Source organism: Sus scrofa, chromosome 1 (assembly GCF_000003025.6).
Source record: "Sus scrofa isolate TJ Tabasco breed Duroc chromosome 1, Sscrofa11.1, whole genome shotgun sequence".
Lineage (NCBI taxonomy): Eukaryota > Metazoa > Chordata > Mammalia > Artiodactyla > Suidae > Sus > Sus scrofa.
The window spans coordinates 117,517,218-117,532,464 of NC_010443.5; the positions used below are offsets into that span (position 1 = coordinate 117,517,218).

General features: G+C 38.9%; 1 protein-coding gene across 10 annotated transcripts in view; it reads right to left on the reverse strand.

Annotated features, from left to right (window-relative positions):
• The window catches only part of UNC13C (unc-13 homolog C), a 602,011-nt gene that overhangs the window by 354,103 nt on the left and 232,661 nt on the right, over positions 1-15,247 (reverse strand). For 8 of the 10 annotated variants that reach the window (XM_021095034.1, XM_021095054.1, XM_021095023.1 and 5 more), the window contains 4 exons: positions 14,966-15,044; positions 13,915-13,920; positions 12,432-12,503; positions 2,980-3,199 (listed from right to left, as the gene is read on the reverse strand). In XM_021095034.1, coding sequence (XP_020950693.1) covers positions 2,980-3,199; positions 12,432-12,503; positions 13,915-13,920; positions 14,966-15,044 — 377 coding nt within the window. The remainder of the gene's footprint in view (positions 1-2,979; positions 3,200-12,431; positions 12,504-13,914; positions 13,921-14,965; positions 15,045-15,247) is intronic. The other 2 variants (XM_021095064.1, XM_021095082.1) reach the window with 1 other exon arrangement.

The window sequence follows — 15,247 nt, forward strand, 5'->3', positions numbered from 1 at the left end:
TTCATTTGTAGGAGTCACTGGTCATACCAAATGTAGACTATTTTTTCCTTTTGTTTTACTCTGAGCCTGAGTGTGTATGTATGTTGACAGACTGCAATGTCTTCAGAAAAGAAGTGGAAAAATAATGAGAGATGTAGAAACCTAAACAAGACTAGTATCTTCAAGTATATGAAAAACTATCATACACAATAGAAGTCAACTTACTAAATATTTTCTCCAAAAGTAAGATTTGGCTTAAAAAACAGAAGTTACTAGAAAAGAGGACTTGGTTCAAATTTTAATTTATAAGCTAGAATTTTCTTTTCTTTTTTTTTTTTTTTTTTGTCCTTTGTCAAAAGACAAACTTCTATGGCCTGTGGAGGTTCCCAGGCTAGGGGTCTAAACAGAGCTACAGCTGCAGGCCTATGCCACAGCCACAGCAATGCTAGATTTGAGCCACGTCTGTGACCTACACCACAGCTCATGGCAACAGCAGATCCTTAACCCACTAAGTAAGGTCAGGGATCGAACCTGCAACTTCATGGTTCCTAGTTGGATTTGTTTCCACTGCACCACTCCGGGAACTACCTAGAATTTTCTAATATAAACTAAGTTGTCTGCCAAAAGACGAAAATTTCTCTGTAGGTGTTCAAATAGAAATTGAATGATCATTTTGAAAAGGAAATTATAGAACTTCTTATGTTTACAGGAGGCTTCATTAGCTATATTTTTCAACTATGACTTCTCTTAATTCTCTTTTCCTTTCAATATTAGCATATTTGGAAGCATTTTATACAAGGTGTCACTACTGCAAATGTTTTGCTTAAAGCAATGAAAAGAGGAATCTCTTAAGGAAATGTCACTGATTTTATGGGGACAACTTTAAATTTTACTGATAGTTAGTGTGGAAAGTGAATTCATATATTAGCAAAACGCTTTTCCATTCAGTGTGAGAGTGTGGGTTTTAGGAGAAAGTAAGGAGACCTTACTAAGGAAAATATCCCTTTCCTGGGGCACCCATACCTACTCTCATTTTTCTGCACTTTTGTTGATTCTTCCAATTTACATGTGGATTTTAATGAATAACTTCAAAGAAAAGCCTACCTAATTTATTTAACCAATACCGAATAATGCATGCTATCTTGAGAAATAGCAATAGACCACGAAAATACTTCTAAAGTTTAATGAATGGGTGATACCTCCTATAAGACTGAAAAAAGAATGGGCTTGGAGTTCCCTTTGTGGCTCAGTGGAAATGAGTATGACTAGCATCCATGAGGATGCAGGTTCGATCCTTGGCCTTGCTCAGTGGGTTAAGGATCCGGAGTTGCCATGAGCTGTGGTGTAGGTCACAAACACGGCTTGGATCCCACATTGCTGTGGCTGTGGTATAGGCCAGTGGCTACAGCTCCAATTGGACTCCTAGCTGGGTCCCTCCATATGCCACAGGTGCGACCTTAAAAAACAAAAAAACAAAATTAAATTGAAATTTAAAAAAAAGAGGAAATAGAATGGTCTCACTTCTTAGGTATGATCTGAATCATTTCTTTCTTTAAGAGAGTCAAGCCATTGTTCCTAGATATTTTTCCTATCTGTTTTCTCAAAATGTCACTTCCCTAATAAGATCATTTCTTGAGATGCCTGTTCACAAGTCATTTTTTAAACAGGTGGACTGAATTTTAATTGTATTATGAGATTTTGCAAGTAAATTAGCTGAGTAATATTGAATCCATCTCCCTTCCTTCTAAGCAGTTATTCTTAAATATGTTATTTTATTTTTTCAAATGAGGGGTACTATTTTGCTTAAAAAAAACCCCAAAAAACCCACGTCCATTGCCATAAACAGTCTCAATTTGATCTGACTGAGGGAGAATACTAATCCAGTAGAAGAAAGTGTACAACAGGTGTAACTATTACCACAAGAGCCAGCTGGGCCAGTATTTCTGATTTAATCTTTATTTTGACATTCTCTTCCATCTCCCCATCAATTTCAGGCAGCCCATGAACTTTACATTGACTGCATTTATATAAATAATAAAGGTGCCAGCATTTAGATGTGAAAACAAACATTTGAAAATGAAAATCCATGTTTAAATAGATTTCTTTGGCAGTGGTTTTTTTTTGTTTTTTGTTTTTTGTTTTTTGGTTTTTTTTTTAGTTATTTAAGGTCAACAGATACAACCAAATAAATCCAGCAATAGAAAGTCAGTAATATGTATTTTAGTGTGTGATGTTTTAGCATTTCTGGACCTAAAGTACCAGTATAAAGGACTTTGCTAGAAATGGAAAATTTAAGATAACCTGTCATTAGAGTCTGAGTGACAGGTTCCTATTCAGAAATGCCAAAGAATGGAGAGGCCATTAATATTCATTGAGCATCTACTATTTGCCAGACTCTTAGCAGGAAGTATTTCATTTGGTCTTGAAAATAACTCAGTGAAGTAAATTTTATCATTGCTGTTTACTTGGTAGAAGAAAATGAATCCCTGAGAAGTTAGAAAAACTTGCCCAAGGTCACCTCTCTGGTAAGTTAGATTTGTCTTGAACATTCAGACACATGACCCCCCCAATTCCAAGGGCTGTGCAGGGGCTGAGAAGAGCATGGCTCCTTCAGGCAGGTGCCAGGTAGGCTTAGAAAAGAATTCCAGTTGCTGTTATCTCAGGGATGTGCTTTAACCCCTGTTTGAGGAACATGACTGCATGTTCCCTCTTACGTGGGGCTACAGCAAGATGAAAGTGAAACACATGTTGGAAGTTACTGATGTTTTCTACTTGGCCCAAGTGATTCAACTCCAGGTACTTATTCTGAGGAATCTGAAAAGGCTGAGACAGACACTGCAGAAATGCATAATCAGCTACAGGGCTTGATGAGCAGTGTGTTTATCTTCGTTTGAGTGGTAGAAGGGGGTGGGTAGGATTTGCTGAGAATTAGCGAGCCCTGAAAACACAGGATAAGGCAAACTCTGCATACCCACTTCTTCAGCCCAACTAAGTACTCACTCTGCAAACAGTCAGCATTGAGGAGGTCCTGGCACTTTTCGTGGCACTTCACTCCGCACTCCAAACACTTCATGCCTTGCCGAGCAATGCCCCACAGGAGCCCTTCACACTCATAACAGTAGGTAGGTGTCGTCGCTGTCCAGACCTCAAAATTGTGTGGGGTGGTAGAGGACATGGGGTAGATCAGCGCTTGCAAAGTCTTCTTGAAGACGTGAATTTTCTGTGAAGATGAGAGAGGTTAGCAACACAAGCCACATCAGTGGATCTGGAGAATTTCAGCAGAAAACAAACCATGTTATCACTTTTCCCTGAAAATGCTATTTCAAGGGAACCCCTTGGTTATTGATTCGAGTGATGACTATCATCACAATAACTGTGCAATTCTTCTTTCAGGTTCCAGGACCCCATTCATGTAACTGAACACAAAAACTCCCTAATCTGCAAACTGGACCAAGTTCCACTGCAGTGCAATCTTCTCTCATAACATCATAGTGCTCTGCTTACTTGGCAATGCCCACATCCTCTACCCTCTGAACTCCACAAGGACAACAATGATGAATACTAGTCCTCAGAGCTTAACCTAACCTCTGGCTTCAGCAAGGTGCTCAGGAAACATCAATTGGAAAAAAAAAAAAAAAAAAGTTTAGAATGGATAAGCAATGAGACCCTACTGTATAGCCTAGGGAATTATATCCAATTTATTGGGACAGAACATGATGGAAGGTGATACAAGAAAAAAATGTATATATATGTATGCCTGGGTCACTTTGCTGTACAGCAGAAACTGGCACAACATTGTAAACCAATCATTCTTTAATTTAAAAAATACTTTAAAAAAGGAGTTCCCGTTGGGCTCAGCGGGTTACCAACCTGACTAGTATCCCTGAGGATGCAGGTTTGACCTCTGGCCTCCCTCAGTGGGTTAAGGACCAGGCATTGCCATCAGCTGTGGTTAGGTGGTAGACACAGCTCAGATCCCACAATGCTATCTATGGCTGTGGTGTGGGCGGGTAGCTACAACTCTGATTCAACCCCTAGACTGGGAACTTCCATATGCTGCAGGTGAGGCCCTAAAAAGTATTAGGAATACTTATATAAATATGAGAAATACTTAAATACTTTAACCCTCTAGAAACATCACCACCCCTCTTTTGTATCCTACCAGGACCCTCCCCCAATTCTATACCCTAATGCTACACTCCTCCTCACCCCAAAGTGCACGTCTTCTATAGTTCTTTCCAGAGGGAACTGCTTATGTCACCTATCTCTGAGGAAGCAGATCATCAAATAATCCATAAGAAAGCCCTAGTAGTAGATAAAAGTTAAATGTAACACTCTTTCCATGGTGATTTAGGCTTTAAAGGGAGATAATTTTTAATTGCAAGTGGAAGACACTGATGGAGTGGGCACTGAACCAGGAGCCAGGAGACTTGAGTTTCCAAGCACAGGCCTTACCCCATAACCTTTGAAATGGACTTCCTAGGCCAGAAGCTGGATTTCCTGTTTCTCTAGTGCCTGAACACTGCCTATCATTGTTCCTGGTCACATTAAGGGCATAGCCCATTTTCTTGTGTGTGAAACAAATGAATGTTTTGATACTTAAAAGTATTGTTATCTACAGAGAGACTTAAATTTTCTAATCCTCAGTTATCTGCTCTACCTATCTACCATTTATGTTGAAGATCAAACAGCATGATGCTAGAAAATCTAGTCCCTAGACATCAAACATTAAATATACACCAAACATTAGTGTTGGTAGTGGAAACTTGTCTGGATGTGTCTGTCTCTTTGTTTCTCATATTCTGCTATGCAGGGGACCTCCTAGGAGAAAGATTAGCACTATCTGAAGCCACATTTACAACTACCTGATGCATAATGAATGCTTATTTCCATAAATCCTATAGGAGCCTAGCTGATAAATGATGCTAGAAGGGAATAATTTGTATTTTGCATTAATCATCCTTAAATCTCATTTCAGAATATCTTCCCACAGTATTGAAATGGCTAACTTTCCATTATTTTTCAATGTCATAGCACTAGCACGGTAACAGCCTATTTCCCTTTATTAGTACATTGCCCTCATTATATGCTCTTTCAGAATGTGTTTGCTAATGGCAGAAGGAGGTTTCCTACCAGGGCCTTAATTTTACTAAAAATGTTTCTAACTTTTGAACAGCAAGATCCAGCCTTGCTACTATATGAGGGTCAGGTCAAAGCTCTCTATATTTCAAGTGAGTCTCAGAGCAACAGTAGTTTAAAATATGGGAATTACTCAAGTTAGAGAGCCCTGTGTTAGGGCTTATATAGACAGAACAAGTGGATCCATCACTTTTCAATAAAGAGAGTATGAGCTAAAAAATCTCCTGACTTTATACCATAATAAAGATGCCTTGTCTTGAACCATTAAGAGTTCTATCAGAATTAGAAGTACGAATTATTCATCTTTGCTTCCCCTTTACTGCATAGTAGAGTGATAATCAATATCATAAAAGTGAATTGAATGATTCTTGGCATAACAGATCTACCATCAGCTCTCCATAGACAGTTTGATATTCAACTGAGCTGAGAGGTGGTGGGTTTGGTTGTATTTGTAATGGCATAATTTATAGTCTTAGTAGAAAAAATAACAATGCTAACTCAGTAGAATACTGGGTGGTTTTAAAACAGAGTCTGTTGTCGAACACCAGAAAAGTGAGAAATACATATTAGCTTAGAAAGAGTTGGGCAAGGGTTGCTTTCAAATACGAAATTTCTCTTCATACTTTTAGATTAAATTATTAACACATTTTATCTAACCCCCCCATGTCCAGTTTCTTTTTACTTAATTCAAGTGATATATAGTCAGTGCTGTGAATCCTTAGGACTGAGGTAGGAATAAAAATATAAGGAATATTTGCTAAAAAATTAAAGCATACGGAAGGAAAACAAGTGAAAGACATTTCTGTAGAGACAGCTGAGAAGGTTTCATTGACATGTTTTGGCTGGTTTGGTTTTGTTAAAGGGACATGGTCCATTTCATGAAAAGAGAGAGTGAAGCTAAATTCAAAAATATAAGAAACACAGAAAATGTACTAGACAGCACATTGAAAATCAGCTGAATGGGCATGAAAATAAAGTATAACATTTGAAAACTATAGAAGCTGGAGAACACCACTAGATAAATCACTAGAGAGTATATGTCCCCAGTCTCAAAGAAATGATAATGCAAGTTTTTTCATTCTTGATTTGGGGATATGGGCACGGATTATCAAAGGTGAAAATTACTCTAAAATAAGCAGCATGTGAAAACATTTTTTAATCTAGTCAAGCTTAAGATGGAGTGATGATTAGCTTAGAAACTCAGAAAATGAATAGCTAAGGAAAGCACACAAAAAATACAGCTGATGAGAGGGGATTCTCATGTCACAGGGGAAAACTGCATCTTAGGGGAAAAAAGATATATTTTTAGCTGCAAAATAAGATCAGATTAAACAAGATTATAAGGACAGAGAGTGTGGAGTTTTTGTGGAATAAGGCAAGACAGGATAAGGGGCACTGAATAAAAACAAAGCAGGAAAAAACAAGGGGAAACTCTAAAATAAGCCATGAACCATGGGAAGTGGAAGACTGAAACTCACCTATAGGAGTTAGGTTAAAGGGAAGATAAAATATATATACATATATACATACACACATGCACTTAGAACAGGCAGAAGGATAATGAGGCGAAGTTAATTGCTAATCAGATCCTATCTGATATGAAAGGATGGGAACTGGGCATGTTAACAAGAAATGGTCTCTGGTCTAGGTAAACAGGGAACCAGACCTGCAGAAGGAGGTCTGAAGAACAAGCAGAGTCCTTATTAGAATTAGGTCCTCATTGAAATTAGGACCAATGGACAGAGTGGATTCAGCAATTTGGAAGACTTACTGCTAATCTACTTTAAATGTTTCTAAACTTTTCAAATCTTCTACAGGAAACACATTTATTTGCTAATGTGTATGTATGTTCCATTAATAATAAAATGCATGCTCACTGAAAAAGTAAGGTATGAACCAAAATATCATTAAAACGAAAAAATTTTTTTTTCAAAGTTAGGCATGATTTGGTGCATGTTCTTCTAGTATTTTTCCTATTTATAGCCAGCATATTAGACTTTTGCAATGAAGTAAAAAAAAAAAAAAAAAAACAAAAAACCATTATTTTTATATTACTGAAGAGATTCCAGAATATAAGTCAACTTTTACTGTGTTTGGACACTGCTTTAATCTGTAGATATGAGGGTAAGGAATGCTTTCACTCAGCTGAGACTTAGTAGCCAAGTATAACCTATAGATAAAGACATATACTTTGTTTAAAACTCTTGCTCTGAGGAACTGGAATTTAAAGTGAGCTGCCTGGAGTTCCCGTCATGCCTCAGTGGTTAACGAATCCGACTAGGAACCACACGAGGTTGCGGGTTTGATCCCTGGCCTTGCTCAGTGGATTGAAGATCCGGCATTGCTGTGATCTGTGGTGTGGGTCACAGACGTGGCTCGGATCCCGCATTGCTGTGGCTCTGGTGTGGGCCAGAGCCAAGTGGACCCCTAGCCTAGGAACCTCCATATGCTGCAGGTGTGGCCCTAGAAAAAGGCAAAAAGACAATAATAATAATAATAATAAAGGGGGCTGCCTTAATATTATCAATTTTTGAACAATTAGGACACTGGAAGGGAATGAATTGCCTTTTCTATTGATAACTATATGGGGAAATTAAAATGAGTCTGAGAAATAAAGCAATCAAGCTTCCTGCTGAGAACAATTACCAGTGTTTCTGGACCACCAAAATTCCAATCTACCAACTGTTAACACTTATAACGGAAGCAAAGCTTGTTTGCCTCCCTTTGCCACATAATTTTTCTTCTCTTTCCCCTTCCTAGGTAAATCAGTGACTTAACTAATGATGTTCTATTTTTCTCTTCATCCTGTGGGTTCCTCTCATAGAACTATTCAAACCATCTCTTTCCTATACTCAAAACCCATCACATTTTGATAATGCCAGGAGAAAAATATGCTTCTTGTTTAGAAGCATATTTCATGTACTTTATGCATGCTATTTAGAAGAAGAAATCTATTTACTGTCCTCTAGGTATCATTTTGCTATTTCTGGACAAAAGCATCAGAGAGATTTGCAGAGCAAAGATTAGGTACAATGTGACCTTTCAATTTTTTTTTTTTTTGTATAAGCATGAAGGCAGAGTGACAGTAGAATAAGTCCCTGGGTATAAAAACAGACATAATTTCATGACTGATTTACTCATCAGACTAATCATTACATAAGACTGTCTGTAGAAGCCACAATTACTCAGAATGAAGTCAAGAAAATTCATTAACTTGCCCAAGTTCCACAGCCAGTAAATGATGGACCTGGACCAAGATTTTTCTCAAATCAAGGACTATGCTCTAGAAGAACAGAAGCAGGACCAAGAACAATACCACTTGTAAACTAGAAATAATCTGTGTATTTGGTGTCATTGCTGATGACTCCCCTGTCAGTACTCCTTGCAGAAGCACCACGGAGGCACTGGGCTTAGCGTGTATTCTGGACACCTCGTTCTAAGTCCCTGCCCCACTGCCCTGACTGCCAATGCTATGCTTGGCAAGATATTTATTTCTCACTCAGTTTGAGTTAGGTATTATTATATTTATGTAAGGATGAGGTGAACAAGTCTCAGGGAGATAAAGTGTACTGATAAGAAAGGAATTCTCAAGGCAGGAAGAGGTGGAGCTGAGATTCAAATTCAGGTCATACCATGTCAATGCACCTTCATGTATTTGACTGGATTCTTGTTCCTGAGCAGAACAGCAGGGCCCCAGGGTGACTGTGAGCCTGCAGCTTCCAGACTGAACCCCAGGTACCAAGACAGGAGTTCTGATCTGCTTCCTCCTTCCATGGATCTTCCTGGTGTAAGGCTAGGCACAACACTCACGTCTGAACTCCTGATTACTCCCACCTAGATCATGGCAGTCCCTTTTCTTTTTCTTTTTTTTTTTTTTTTTTTTTTTTTTTGTCTTTTTGCTATTTCTTGGGCCGCTCCTGCGGTATATGGAGATTCCCAGGCTAGGGGTCTAATCAGAGCTGTAGCCACCGGCCTACAGCAACACGGGATCTGAGCCGCATCTGCAACCTACACCACAGCTCACGGCAATGCCGGATCATTAACCCACTGAGCAAGGGCAGGGACCGAACCTGCAACCTTATGGTTCCTAGTCGGATTCGTTAACCACTGCGCCACGACGGGAACTCCGGCAGTCCCTTTTCTTTGGCCTGAATCCTGTTATTGAAAGAAGGACCTCTACTCTCCTAGTCAAATCAACTCTTACTGAGAATTGACACTTCTTATAAACATGCTATTAGGCCAAACATGGTTATAAACTTAGAACAAAAAGTGTTCTAGACTCTCTTTTAGGCTTGGTGATTTGGATCTCTTACTCTACTTGAGTTTCCCATAGCCATCACCTAAACCTGTCTTAAGTTTAAATATCCCTGCCTACTAGAAACTTCCATCATGGACTACAGCACTAGTAGGTACAAAATATATGGGGTTCCTGTCGTGGTGCAGTGGTCAAGGATCTGGCATTGCTGTGAGCTGTGGTGTAGGTCGCAGACGCGGCTTGGATTCCACATTGCTGTGGCTCTGGCATAGGCCAGTGGCTATGGCTCCGATTAGACCCCTATCCTGGGAATCTCCACATGCCATGGGAGCAGCCCTAGAAAAGGCCAAAAAAAAAAAAAAAAAAAAAGGCAAAATATAGTATATCAGCCCCTCTCTCCTCTATTATAAGCATCATGACAACAGGCATTTTTAGATGAGTTGTTCTCTGCCTTATTGCCAAAACTTGAAAAAATGCCTGAAACACAGCAGACAGTCAATTCATATTGTTGAAATACTGAATGGATTTACTTGATTATGCTACTGTTGGGGCAAAATGAGGAAATTTCACTGAGAAAGTGAGCACAAAGCTGAGCAGTACAGTGTCAGGCAGATTATTGTTGAGGTACATTAATACTAGATTGTTATCCTGCCTTGTGTTATTAAACTAAAGGGAATATTTAGAAACTATAGTCCTTTAAAGCTGATGATACTGAGCTTCCCAACCAGCCCCAAAGCTCTTCGTGGTGAGCTGGGATTGGTGATGGACAGGGCACCTAGCCATGCTTCATCCATGCCAGCAGCACATATGTGGAGGCAGTGCTGGCTGGCCCATTATCATCTTGCATCAGACTTTACAGCTCTTTCTTTCCTCGGAAAAGATGACTGAGGTTCTTATCACACATCTCTTTAATTAAAATAGAAGGGCTGCCATTTTCCACATGGCCAAGCCAATTTTCTTCATGTAAAGGTGAATATTTCACGCTTTCACAGTGAGGGTGCCTGGGACTCGTGGCACTGGGAAGTGGAAATGATTTGCTCTGGCATTTATGGTAGTTGCCCATGTAATGACTTAATGTGACAGCTTTTCAAGAATGACATTTAATATGCCTGTTGTACAGAAATCCTATTTCATTTGCTCTGTGGGACATGGGCCCCTGGGAAATGGGCTCTATGAGTTTTAGAGGGAGCTGATGGACTCTATTCACCCAATACCCACATAGAGAAACCTTTTACATTAGGCCTTTTGAAACTCAAGAAGTAAAATGCTATTTTTAAGTAACAGAAACATAGATCAATAGCTAATTTAACCATACAGTGAGAGTGTGCTCTCTGTCAGAGTCTCAAAAAATGCAGTAGCTTTCCCCTAGTTTCTATCACTTCCCTCTTAACTCTTCATTGGAATGAGTATTTGTGCTTTAAACCAAATAGCACATCTTCAAATCTAAGAAAGGAATGGTCTAGGCATCTATCAGTAAAAACCTTCCACCTCGATTATTTCATCAAAAGCAATAGACTAGAAACTTTGAGATTTGGAAAGCAATATGACACTTTCTCAAATCCCAGAGAAGGTTGACTCTCTCTTGTATACACACTATAGCGAAAATATTACAAGGCGTGATAAATCCAGTAGATAAGAATAAGCCCCTGGGAAAGCTGCCACATTTTGTGAAATCCTGTGGTACAATACAAAATGTTTTGAACTTGCTGTCACACCTAGATATTCAAATGGACATGTACTGTTGCTGCCAGACACTGGAGTGAGAGGGGGTGGGGCTTGTTGATAAGAGTCCTAGGAAAGGCTGGCTTTGGGTGGAAGATGACAACAGCAGGAAGAAGAGAATGAGAAACATTAATGTAAATAATGGAGTTTAAATATTAAGTATACAGAAATGTAAAACAAGTAATATTATTGGTCAAATTTTTATTCTCTGAGAATGACAAGGTCTCTAAATTTAGGGGAGGCAAAGTACATTAGTCACAATAAAGGAGGCACAGATAATCTGTCTCAGAAAAAAGCCCCAGCAGAATGGCTGTGCAGGATGGAGTTATCATGGCACAACATCTAATGCTCACTGCAATCGCCTGTGAGGCTTTTTTTTTTTTTCTTAACTCTTCTATCCAGGCTATACTTGAAGCCAATTAAATCAAAACCCTGGGAATGAGACCCTGACATCAGCATGCTTTAAAGCTCCCTCAGGTGATTCTAATGAGACAAATTTAAGATTCCCTGACCTAGATATTTGCAACCTACTTGTACCTTCTAATCATGTTGGTTCTTTCATTTAAGAACAATCGACAAAGCATCTTTCTCATGCCAGACAGTGTACTAAGCAATAAGGATGAAAATATTTAACAAGAACAACAAACAAGATATAGATATATGGAATCTAAAAGGAAAGGTTTATGCAAAATTACCAAGTTGTAGTAAAAAAATAATAAAAATGTCAGTATTGTTTACTGTATCCCAGGGTATGCGATGTGTTAAACATTTATCCACTCCTTAATCTTCAGTATTATTATCACCTCACTGTACAGGTCAGAGAAGTTACCTAACTTGCCAGATGTAACAGTACTAGTTCAGTGGTAGAGATGGGACTCAGTCCAAGCAGCCTTTATTCTTAACTGCACAGTACCATGCTGTACTATGGAGGTCATGACTAAATGTAGAAAAGCCCAGAGGAGGAAACAAATAATTCGGTCAGAAAGGGAGGAGGGTGTTTGGGAAATCCTTATAAAGGAGGAAAAACTTAAAACTATGTAAAAATAGCCGGATTGTTCTAGGTGGACAATAACAAGAAACCTGCATTAGGATAAAAATAGCATAATCCTATTATTCTAACAACGGGAAGGTGCATGCATATTTGAGCAGCAGACAGAGGATAATTTGTATGATAGGGAAGCTGAGGTCCTGAGGAAATTTGTTTAGGGTCAGACTTTCCCCATGTCCACAGTTATTCCTAGAACTTTGGAATGAACACTACAAACAAGTGGTTCATGGAGAATGCTTTTCCCTAGACTATGATCAATGCATAGTTAGTGATGGACTTTGCACCTACCAATTCCTCATTGTTTAGCGATGTCCTAATCACCATAGCCAGGGAGAGTCCAGATTTCCGGGCAGCCAGGGTCTTAAAACAAAACAAAAAAAAACAGATTTATGAGTTATCAGTCAATGAGGGGGCTTCTATGTACATATTGCTCTGTAGGATGTAAAAATGTAAGAGTATATGTTATCATTATCCATACTTTAGTCAGTAGGGACCTACCCTTTTCAATAGTCAACCAATTTATCCAGAATGTGGAATCACGGAACAATAAAGCTGAAGAAGTCCCTTTAAATCATCAAACCTAGTCCCCACATTTTACAGATGATAAAACTGAGACCCAGCAAGGCAGGCTGATCAGCCCAAGGTTTCTAGGCTAGCCAGAGGCTTCTAGAACATTGTTTTTCCCCAAGATTGTCATGATCAACTTCCTTCATAAAACATAACCATTAATAAAGAGCCAGCTGATCTGTCATCATACTTGGTAAGAGGTGATTCTCGAGTTGTTCAAAATTTCCTGGAATATTCTTCCCTCTATTTTCTTTTTCTTTCGTTCCTTCCTTCCTTCCTTCTTTCTTTGATATTTAGGGCCACACCTGTGGCATATGGAGGTTCCTAGGCTAGAGGTTGAATCAGAGCCACAGGCACCAGCCACAACCACAGCCACAGCAATGCAGGCTCCAAGCTGCGTCTACAACCTACACCACAGTTCATGGTAACACTGGATCCTTAACCCACTGATGGAGCCAGGGATCAAACCGGCAACCTCATTGTTACTAGCTGGATTCATTTCCACTGCACCACAACAGGAACTCCCCTCATTTTCTTTTAAGTGTCCACTTCAGCAACTGAGTATCATCATTCCCAGATATGTTTTCTTTACTCAATTCTGGTAACTTAGGTGATTCTAAATAAGAGTTGAATCCCTTGTAGATTCCCCTGTAAAACAGAAACATCATGCTGCTCCAACGTGAAACATGCACAATACAATACACTCAACAGTGCTATAGAGAACCCTAGAAATCAGAGGTTCTCTGTGGGAATATTAAATCTCCTCTCCCATTAGGAAAAAAGGGAAGTCACAGTGGAATAACACATCTGATCGGAAATATATCTCCTTGGAACTACAAAGTCGTTGAGCCCTGTTAAGTTTAATATGGTCCTAAGTGAGGAGGTCAATTTCCATTCATCTCCATCCCGCTGGTGTTAACTTGCAGGGGTCTTACCTCCAAGGATGATCTTTCCTCTCCAACTGTCCCTAAAATTATGTCTTTATTCCAGTCCGTATTTGTACCTGCTGATTACATTAGTTGGCCTGCCTTTCAGAACTTAACTAGATGTTCAATTCTTGAAGAACCCAGTCTTCTTATTCTTACATGTCTCTGTCTTTTTATTTCCCCATTTGCCCTCTTTTATCCCATGAATAGGAGCAGTGTACATTTGAGAAGATTACCAAATATTAATTAAAAAAAAAAAAAAACTGAAAGTCACTTACCATGGCCTGAAGAGTCCAAGTGACAGAGGAAACAAATTATACATAATTAGACATATGACAGGTGAGAAAAAGAGTACAATAATGTTAAATAAGCCTAATGCTTTAAAAATGTCACACAATAATGGCAGGAATCTGAGTTAACTGCACAGATATATCATTCTTTCCAGCAAAAGATCTTTCCAGGCAAGATTTTATCTTTCCTAATTTAAAACTAGAGTGATGACCTTCAGATGAAGGTTTTTATAGTAAAATTCAAAATTACTGGCATCAAGAAATTGTGCACATTGTTGCTAAAAGGAAAACTTCAGTTTCTCTGGGGGAAAATATATTTTCATGTAATAAACTACTAAGAATATGCCTCCAGAAAAACATGAAAACATTGTGAATGATAGTAACCATTTCTTTTTCATGTCGATGGGCTATTTGTTTTACAACTTAATACAGACCATTATCAATTCCTTCGTCTCTAGGCAGTCCTCAGCATATTTCTTTATAGGAGAGTTTGTCACTCAGAGTTATGTTCAGGGCTAATAAAGGTTTTAATGACTTGGAAGCTATGGTTTTCTTTGGATAGTGGAACAGCTTATTAATTTGGCTAGGCTTGAGCTCAATATAAGAGAATAAAGAATTCATTAACATTATCTGCTTGCTTTATAAAGTATTAAAGCTCACTGGGTTAAGGTGAAGACATTCAAATCCAGCCTTCAACTGCAAATTAAACTTGTGGTCATTTATAACACAGAGCACATCAAAGCCCAGTTGCATCAGCCAACTCCACATGCTGTGTGACTTTTTTCACTCAATTATAGGGCCATTTTAACTCAATTTGTAATTTCAACTAATATCAAGAACTGTCAAAAGATTAGAGTTATTTCCTCCATCTAATAGATTTTAAAGAAATAATAAATATAACTTTGCTAGCCTCCAGCTTCTTATGTTTTATTCTATGAAATATTTACAGGCTAGGCATTTAATGAGAAAGACAATATGACATCTAATAAAGAAAAAGACAAGATGTGCAATCACAGTGAATTAAACAGGAATGACTCACCACATCTCGTACAATAGGCAGAGTTTTTTTCCTGCGAAGATCTGGCATGCTGTCAATACCATAAAGTCCCCGCCCAGCTCTGAAAGAGGGGAAGAAGGAATGGATTTCACTGGGTAACTGACTCCCTATGAGAAAAATCCCATTGTTGGTAGTAAAAAGGCTGTGGGGAGTTCCCATTGTGGCACAGCAGAAACAAATCCAACTAGGAACCATGAGGTCATGGGTTCGATCCCTGCCCTCCCTCAGTGGATTAAGGATCCGGCATTGCTGTGAGCTGTGGTA